The 9493-nt window shown below is 61.0% G+C and overlaps 1 protein-coding gene across 1 annotated transcript; it reads left to right on the top strand.

Moving 5' to 3' along the window:
- Nucleotides 1-432: 432 nt before the first annotated feature.
- On the top strand, nucleotides 433-9185 carry ndnl2 (necdin-like 2; the record flags this gene model as incomplete). The annotated part of the gene is given in 6 exon segments (XM_078208980.1): nucleotides 433-527; nucleotides 2359-2438; nucleotides 4239-4281; nucleotides 5197-5259; nucleotides 9072-9139; nucleotides 9142-9185. Coding segments are annotated over 6 exon segments (393 nt in total), but the record flags the coding sequence as incomplete, so codon positions are not given.
- Between the last annotated feature and the right edge of the window lie 308 nt (nucleotides 9186-9493).

Genomic DNA, 9493 nt, shown 5'->3' with positions numbered 1-9493 from the left:
TCTTCCCCCTCTGTGTCTCCCCTCGCCCTCCCCCCTGTTTCCCTCTCCCTCTCCCCCTGTCCACTGCTCGCCCTCTTTCTCTCCCCCTCCCCCCCTCCCCCTTCCCCCCTCCTCCCCCCCCTCCTCCCTCCTCTCCCCCCCCCCCTCTCCCCCCCTCTTCCCCCCCTCTCTCTCCCCCCTGCGGCCCCCCCTCTCTCTCCCCCCCCTGCGGCCCCCTCTCTCTCCCCCCCTGCGGCTCCCCTCTCTTCCCCCCCTGCGGCCCCCTCTCTCTCTCTCCCCCCCCTCCTCCCTGCGACCCCCCTCTCTCTCTCCCCCCCTCCCCTGCGGCCCCCCTCTCTCTCCCCTGCGGCCCCCCTCTCTCTCCCCATGAGGCCCCCCTCTCTCTCCCCCTGCGGCCCCCCTCTCTCGCTCTCTCCCCCTGCCCCTATCCAGGTATTTGGTCTGCAATTGGTGGAGATTGACACAAAAAACCACGCCTATATCTTGGTGAACAAGCTGAATGTTGTGGAGGGAGACAACATGAATTGGTAAATATGGAGCTGCCACAGTGTTTTAACAATGTCAGTGAGTGCTGGGAGCTTCAGTCTGAGCTGCCAAGCTCGATACAGTGAGGGGACAACATTTCCCAGATAGTGAGCTGTGATATTTATCGTCTCAAATGCTTCTAAATACAGAGGACATTTTAGATGTTCACTGTCTCTCATATGAATGTGACAGCCATTAACAGCCTCCCCCCCCCGCCCTTCCCCCGCCTTGGCCCCCCCCTCCCCCGCCTTGGCCCCTCCCCCGCCTTGGCCCCCCCCCTCCCCTGCCTTGGCCCCCCCTCCCCCGCCTTGGCCCCCCCCTCCCCCGCCTTGGCCCCCCTCTCCCCCGCCTTGGCCCCCCTCTCCCCCGCCTTGGCCCCCCCCTTCCCCCGCCTTGGCCCCCCCCCTTCCCCCGCCTTGGCCCCCCCCTTCCCCCGCCTTGGCCCCCCCCTTCCCCCGCCTTGGCCCCCCCTTCCCCCGCCTTGGCCCCCCCTTCCCCCGCCTTGGCCCCCCCCTTCCCCCGCCTTGGCCCCCCCCCTTCCCCCGCCTTGGCCCCCCCCGGCCTCCCCCCCCTCCTCGGCCCCCCAGGTTTAAACAAATGCTTGTTTATCCTCAGCTTTGTTCCATTGGTCTGAGCTTCACACACAAAATTCTCCACCGAGTTTACAGACTGGATAAGATCACTCTGCCCATCACCCTCTGTACTCTGTCTCTGAGAGACTTTACCTCCTCCCCCTGCACTGCCTGGCCAGGGGACTGGGGGTTCCCATTGAGCAGAAACTGAACTGGACCCAGCCATATAAATACTGTGGCTCCCAGAGCAGGTCAGAGGCTGGGAATCCTGCGGAGAGTAACTCACCTCCTGACTCCCCCCAAAGCCTGTCCACCATCTACAAGGCACAAGTCAGGAGTGTGCTGGAATACTCTCCCACTCGCCTGGATGAGCGCGGCTCCGACAACACTCGAGAAGCTCGACACCATCCGGGACAAAGCAGCCCCCCCGCTCGATCGACACGCTAACCCCCCCACCCTCAACATTCACTCCCTCCACCACCGACGCACAGCGGCAGCAGTGTGTACCGTCTACAAGATGCACCGCAGCGACTCGCCAAGGCTCCTTCGACAGCGCCGCCCAAACCCACACCTCTACCTCCCTAGAAGGACAAGGGCAGCAGACGCCATGGGGGAACATCTACCGACAACCCCCCCCCCCCCCCCCCCCCCCCCATACACATACACATACACACACACACACACACACACAAACAAACCACGCTTCAATTCATAAGAAGAGAAGCTGGGATCGTTCTCCTTTAGAGCAGAGAGGGTTAAGGGGGGGGGGGGATTTAATGGAGGCCGTCACTATCACGAGGGGGCTTCGATCGAGTGAATGAGGAGAAACTGTTTCCAACGGAAGGCGGGTCGGGAACTGGAGGATTTGGGGTGGGGGGTGGGATACAGATCGAAGAGAATCGGTAAAACAACTGGTGGGTGGGGATTAATTTTGACACAGCGAGTTGTTGTGATCTGGAGCCACTGCCTGAAAGGTCAGTGGGAGCAGATTCACCCTCGGAAAAGGTGGGAAAATGGAGAAATACTGGAACTGAGAAAGATATGCAGGATGGGGGGGGGGAGATTGTGGGGAAATACCAATTGGAGAGCTTGTTCAAAGGGAGCAGCAGAGATACAAGAGGCCAAATAGACTCCTCCTGCGCTGTGAGCCTCCACCTTGGTGTCTCTCCCAGGGGGGTTCCTCTCTCAGGCAGCACAACGGGGGTGAGAGAGAGCGTGAGTCGGTGTACTGCCTCAACTCAAACTCCTTTCTGTTCGACAGGGGAGATGCGACGCCCAAGATGGGACTTCTGATGGTCATCCTTTCCATTATCTTTATGAAGGGCAACGTGGTGAAGGATTGTAAGCCTTTCTGAAGTCGCTTTGTGTTTGGAGCCTTCGCCTGTTGCCCGGGTCGGCTCCTCAGCCCCGCAGCGATCCTGTATAATCCCCCAGCTATCCTAACCGGTGTTACACTCAGACCACTAACCCACTTCCCCAATAGACTGCCCTCCCCAATCACTGTGCCAGCTACGCAGGCAGAACTCCAGCCCCTACATCCCTCCCTACCTCTGTAACCTCCTCCAGCCCCTACAAACCTCCCTATCTCTGTAACCTCCTCCAGTCCCTACAATCCTCCCTATCTCTGTAACCTCCTCCAGTCCCTACAATCCTCCCTACCTCTGTAACCTCCTCCAGCCCCTACATCCCTCCCTACCTCTGTGATCTCCTCCAGCCCCTACAATCCTCCCTATCTCAGTAACCTCCTCCAGTCCCTACAATCCTCCCTATCTCTGTAACCTCCTCCAGCCCCTACAAACCTCCCTATCTCTGTGATCTCCTCCAGCCCCTACAATCCTCCCTATCTCAGTAACCTCCTCCAGTCCCTACAATCCTCCCTATCTCTGTAACCTCCTCCAGTCACTACAATCCTCCCTATCTCAGTAACCTCCTCCAGCCCCTACAAACCTCCCTATCTCTGTGATCTCCTCCAGCCCCTACAATCCTCCCTATCTCTGTAACCTCCTCCAGTCCCTACAACCCTCCCTATCTCTGTAACCTCCTCCAGTCCCTACAAACCTCCCTATCTCTGTAACCTCCTCCAGCCCCTACAATCCTCCCTATCTCAGTAACCTCCTCCAGTCCCTACAATCCTCCCTATCTCTGTAACCTCCTCCAGTCCCTACAACCCTCCCTATCTCTGTAACCTCCTCCAGTCCCTACAAACCTCCCTATCTCTGTAACCTCCTCCAGTCCCTACAACCCTCCTATCTCTGTAACCTCCTCCAGCCCTTACAACCCTCCTATCTCTGTAACCTCCTCCAGCCCCTACAACCCTCCCTATCTCTGTAACCTCCTCCAGCCCCTACACCGCTTCCAGGGTATTGATGGTTCAGCGTCAAGGGAGCGCCGCGCTGTGGGAGGGTCAGTGCTGAGGGAGCGCCGCACTGTGGGAGGGTCAGTGCTGAGGGAGCGCCGCGCTGTGGGAGGGTCAATGCTGAGGGAGCGCCGCACTGTGGGAGGGTCAGTGCTGAGGGAGCGCCGCACTGTGGGAGGGTCAGTGCTGAGGGAGCGCCGCGCTGTGGGAGGGTCAGTGCTGAGGGAGCGCCGCGCTGTGGGAGGGTCAGTGCTGAGGGAGCGCCGCGCTGTGGGAGGGTCAGTGCTGAGGGAGCGCCGCACTGTGGGAGGGTCAGTGCTGAGGGAGCGCCGCGCTGTGGGAGGGTCAGTACTGAGGGAGCGCCGCACTGTGGGAGGGTCAGTGCTGAGGGAGCGCCGCACTGTGGGAGGTGCAACAATTTTATGATCAGACATTACTCCGGAGTCTGCTGTCTGGGGTAGTTGTAAAAGATTCCAGTGCCACTATTGGAAGAAGCGTGGGGTGGGTTTGGAGTATCGTGAGCCCATAGATTTCCCCTCGCCGTCATGACTGAGAAACTGTGGATCTGGATGATGGTGGGATCATCCTGTGCACATATGAGCCCCCACAGTGGGTCAGAAATGAACCTCCATCGTGTTCCCGTGAGATGCGTCGGAAGTCCTGATGCAGTGCCAGGGGCGAGCTGGGGAAACGCACGGTGTCTGTCGCTGCTGCGTGCCGGCTGCGACAGTATTTGAAGTCTCTGTGAAGCAGTGTTTTAACTCTCTCTCTCTCTCTCTCTCCAGCCTTGCTGTGGCACACTCTCCGAAAGCTGCGGGTCGATCCCAGGTAACACCTCCCTCACACCGCACTGCCCGACACTGGGAACCAGGGTCCTGGAGTTACATTTGGGGGGGGCGGTGAGGGGGAGGGGTGCTGTTACATAGAAATATAGAAGATAGGAGCAAGAGGAGGCCATTCGGCCCTTCGAGCCTGCTCCACCATTCATCACGATCATGACTGGTCGTCCAACTCAATCGCCTAATCCTGCTTTCTCCCCATAACCTTTGATCCCGTTCGCCCCAAGTGCTATATCCAGCCGCCTCTTGAATACATTCAATGTTTTGGCATCAGCTGCTTCCTGTGGTAATGAATTCCACAGGCTCATCACTCTCTGGGTGAAGAAATGTCTCCTCATCTCCATCCTAAATGGTCTACCCCGAACCCTCGGACTGTGACCCCTGGTTCTGGACACCCCCACCATCGGGAACATCCTTCCTGCATCTACCCTGTCTTGTCCTGTTAGAATTTTATAAGTCTCGACGAGATCCCCCCCCTCATTCGCCTGAACTCCAGTGAAAACAATCCTAACCCGGTCAATCTCTCCTCATACATCAGTCCCGCCATCCCCGGAATCAGCCTGGTGAACCTTCACTGCGCTCCCTCCAGAGCAAGAACATCCTCAGAAAAGGTTGTGGTGGGGGGGTCTGCTCCACATTCCCCTGTCCCACGGCCTCTCCCTGTGTCAGTCTTGCTGCAGCGCAGTGATCCAGGACTTGGTACTGATGAGGTGAGTCACTGACCCCGCGAGGGCTTAGTGGGGGAGCTGTGAGGAGGAGGAGCAGAGCTGGTGTTGTGCCCGCGTTCCCCTCTCCGTTACCCCGGCACCCTCCGGTCTCACCCCTGTCCACTCTGGGTGTCTTTCGGGACCCGCAGTCTCACTCTGGCGCGCTGATGATTCTTCTTCCCTCCCTTCCCCTTCAGTGAGAAACACGATGACTTCGGAGATGTGAAGAAGCTTATCACGGAGGAGTTTGTCAAACAGAAGTGAGTGCCGTAGACCTAACCCCATACCATAGCTGTCCTGGGAATGTTTGATGGGGACAGTGTAGAGGGAGCTTTACTCTGTATCTAACCCCGTGCTGTACCTGTCCTGGGAGTGTTTGATGGGGACAGTGTAGAGGGAGCTTTACTCTGTCTCTAACCCCGTGCTGTACCTGTCCTGGGAGTGTTTGATGGGGACAGTGTAGAGGGAGCTTTACTCTGTCTCTAACCCCGTGCTGTACCTGTCCTGGGAGTGTTTGTTGGGGACAGTGTAGAGGGAGCTTTACTCTGTCTCTAACCCCGTGCTGTACCTGTCCTGGGAGTGTTTGTTGGGGACAGTGTAGAGGGAGCTTTACTCTGTCTCTAACCCCGTGCTGTACCTGTCCTGGGAGTGTTTGATGGGGGACAGTGGAGAGGGAGCTTTACTCTGTATCTAACCCCGTGCTGTACCTGGCCTGGGAGTGTTTGATGGGGCAGTGTAGAGGGAGCTTTACTCTGTATCTAACCCCGTGCTGTACCTGTCCTGGGAGTGTTTGATGGGGACAGTTTAGAGGGAGCTTTACTCTGTATCTAACCCCGTGCTGTACCTGTCCTGGGAGTGTTTGATGGGGACAGTGTAGAGGGAGCTTTACTCTGTATCTAACCCCGTGCTGTACCTGTCCTGGGAGTGTTTGATGGGGACAGTGTAGAGGGAGCTTTACTCTGTATCTAACCCCGTGCTGTACCTGTCCTGGGAGTGTTTGATGGGGACAGTGTAGAGGGAGCTTTACGCTGTATCTAACCCCGTGCTGTACCTGTCCTGGGAGTGTTTGATAGGGACAGTGTAGAGGGAGCTTTACTCTGTATCTAACCCCGCGCTGTACCTGTCCTGGGAGTGTTTGATAGGGACAGTGTAGAGGGAGCTTTACTCTGTATCTAACCCCGCGCTGTGTGTGCATGCGTGTGTGTGTGAGTGAGTGTTCGGACCGTTTAACATTAAGGGGGTTGCCCCATGCAGACGTGTGTGTGTGATCTCTGACCGAAGATGAGCAGCAATGTCTTCTCTCAGAGGGGGCTGAGTCTCTGGAACTCTCGTCCTCAGAAGGCGGGGGCAGCAGTGTCTTGGAATCCTTTGTCGACAGGCAGATAGATTCTGGATTAACGAGGGGCTGAAAGGTTATGGAGGGTGAAAGGTTATCGGGGGTAGACGAGAATGTGGGGTTAAGGTGACAATCAGGTCAGCCGCCAGCTTATTGAATGTTGGGGGAGCAGGGCCGAGGGGCCGAGTGGCCTCCTCCTGCTCCCTAACTCAAACGCTCACAGTTAGAGAGAATGCCTTCGGTGTGAGGAACTGGTTCACCTTTGTCGATCCGGGATTGTAAATTATCAGGAACTTGCCAACAGAAGCGATGTTTAATCACATCCTTTCGATGGGGAGTGGGGGTTACAGGGTGGACGGGGAGTGGGGGTCACAGGGTGGACGGGGAGTGGGGGTCACAGGGTGGACGGGGAGTGGGGGTCACAGGGTGGACGGGGAGTGGGGGTCACAGGGTGGACGGGGAGTGGGGGTTACAGGGTGGACGGGGAGTGGGGGTTACAGGGTGGACGGGGAGTGGGGGTTACAGGGTGGACGGGGAGTGGGGGTCACAGGGTGGACGGGGAGTGGGGGTCACAGGGTGGACGGGGAGTGGGGGTTACAGGGTGGACGGGGAGTGGGGGTCACAGGGTGGACGGGGAGTGGGGGTTACAGGGTGGACGGGGAGTGGGGGTTACAGGGTGGACGGGGAGTGGGGGTTACAGGGTGGACGGGGAGTGGGGGTCACGGTGGACGGGGAGTGGGGGTCACAGGGTGGACGGGGAGTGGGGGTTACAGGGTGGACGGGGAGTGGGGGTCACAGGGTGGACGGGGAGTGGAGGTCACAGGGTGGACGGGGAGTGGGGGTTACAGGGTGGACGGGGAGTGGGGGTCACAGGGTGGACGGGGAGTGGGGGTTACAGGGTGGACGGGGAGTGGGGGTTACAGGGTGGACGGGGAGTGGGGGTCACAGGGTGGACGGGGAGTGGGGGTCACAGGGTGGACGGGGAGTGGGGGTCACAGGGTGGACGGGGAGTGGGGGTCACAGGGTGGACGGGGAGTGGGGGTTACAGGGTGGACGGGGAGTGGGGGTTACAGGGTGGACGGGGAGTGGGGGTTACAGGGTGGACGGGGAGTGGGGGTCACAGGGTGGACGGGGAGTGGGGGTCACAGGGTGGACGGGGAGTGGGGGTTACAGGGTGGACGGGGAGTGGGGTCACAGGGTGGACGGGGAGTGGGAGGTCACAGGGTGGACGGGGAGTGGGGGTCACAGGGTGGACGGGGAGTGGGGGTCACAGGGTGGACGGGGAGTGGGGGTCACAGGGTGGACGGGGAGTGGGGGTCACAGGGTGGACGGGGGAGTGGGGGTCACAGGGTGGACGGGGAGTGGGGGTTACAGGGTGGACGGGGAGTGGGGGTTACAGGGTGGACGGGGAGTGGGGGTTACAGGGTGGACGGGGAGTGGGGGTTACAGGGTGGACGGGGAGTGGGGGTTACAGGGTGGACGGGGAGTGGGGGTCACAGGGTGGACGGGGAGTGGGGGTTTACAGGGTGGACGGGGAGTGGGGGTTACAGGGTGGACGGGGAGTGGGGTTACAGGGTGGACGGGGAGTGGGGGTCACAGGGTGGACGGGGAGTGGGGGTCACAGGGTGGACGGGGAGTGGGGGTCACAGGGTGGACGGGGAGTGGGGGTCACAGGGTGGACGGGGAGTGGGAGTCACAGGGTGGACGGGGAGTGGGGGTCACAGGGTGGACGGGGAGTGGGGGTCACAGGGTGGACGGGGAGTGGGGGTCACAGGGTGGACGGGAGTGGGGGTCACAGGGTGGACGGGGAGTGGGAGTCACAGGGTGGAAGGGGAGTGGGGGTCACAGGGTGGACGGGGAGTGGGGGTCACAGGGTGGACGGGGAGTGGGGGTCACAGGGTGGACGGGGAGTGGGGGTCACAGGGTGGACGGGGAGTGGGGGTCACAGGGTGGACGGGGAGTGGGGGTCACAGGGTGGACGGGGAGTGGGGGTCACAGGGTGGACGGGGAGTGGGGGTCACAGGGTGGACGGGGAGTGGGGGTCACAGGGTGGACGGGGAGTGGGGGTTACAGGGTGGACGGGGAGTGGGGGTCACAGGGTGGACGGGGAGTGGGGGTCACAGGGTGGACGGGGAGTGGGGGTCACAGGGTGGACGGGGAGTGGGGGTCACAGGGTGGACGGGGAGTGGGGGTCACAGGGTGGACGGGGAGTGGGGGTCACAGGGTGGACGGGGAGTGGGAGTCACAGGGTGGACGGGGAGTGGGGGTCACAGGGTGGACGGGGAGTGGGGGTTACAGGGTGGACGGGGAGTGGGGGTCACAGGGTGGACGGGGAGTGGGGGTCACAGGGTGGACGGGGAGTGGGGGGTTACAGGGTGGACGCTGAGAGGATGTGTCGCCCCCCCCCCCCCCCCGCTGCCTTCGGAAAGGTGTGGGTCGGGAACTGGGGGTGAGGACGGGGGGCTGGGGGGGCACAGTTTCAGAATGAGGGGGTCTCCCATTGAAGATGGAGATGAGGAGGAATTTCTTCACCCAGAGGGTGGTCAGTCTGTGGAAACCCCCTCCCCCCCCCGACCATGGGGGGAGGGGAGGACAGGGAGGAAAGTGGAGCTGAGGCCCCAATCAGATCCGTCAGGACCTTATAGGAAAGGGTGGGAGCGGGCACGAGGGGGCGAATGGCCCCGATTCTGTGTCTCACCATCTCTTTTGCCCCCTCCCCTCCCCTCCCCTCCGCAGGTACCTGGAGTATTCGCGGGTCCCTCACACGGACCCCGTGGAGTACGAGTTTCGCTGGGGATCCAGGGCTGCAAGGAAACCTCCAAGCTGAAGGTCCTGGAGTTCGTTGCCAAGGTGGGTGGGTTCGGAAATCTCGCACAGCGAGAGGGGGGCGTGGAGGGGGCGGGGGAGGGGTGGTCAGTGAGCATGGGGGTGGTCAGCGAATATAGAGCGGGTGAGCGAGCAGGCTGCAAGTGGACAGACCAAGCACCTCCCAACTGGAACAAGGCAGTGAGAAGCAGAGAGGAAATTCGGGGAGGGGTGGGGAGGGGTTCCAGGTCCTGAGGCTTGTCTTCACCCCCCCCCCCACCCCTGTCCGTGCTCTGCCCTCCCTCCCCCCCTCGGCCCCTCCCTCCCCGCCTGCCCTCGCCCCCCCCGCCCCC

The sequence above is a fragment of the Mustelus asterias genome, unplaced genomic scaffold, assembly GCF_964213995.1.
Source record: "Mustelus asterias unplaced genomic scaffold, sMusAst1.hap1.1 HAP1_SCAFFOLD_4999, whole genome shotgun sequence".
NCBI lineage: Eukaryota > Metazoa > Chordata > Chondrichthyes > Carcharhiniformes > Triakidae > Mustelus > Mustelus asterias.
Note: the sequence above shows the minus strand (reverse complement) of the source record. Positions and strands in the feature narration are given on the sequence as shown.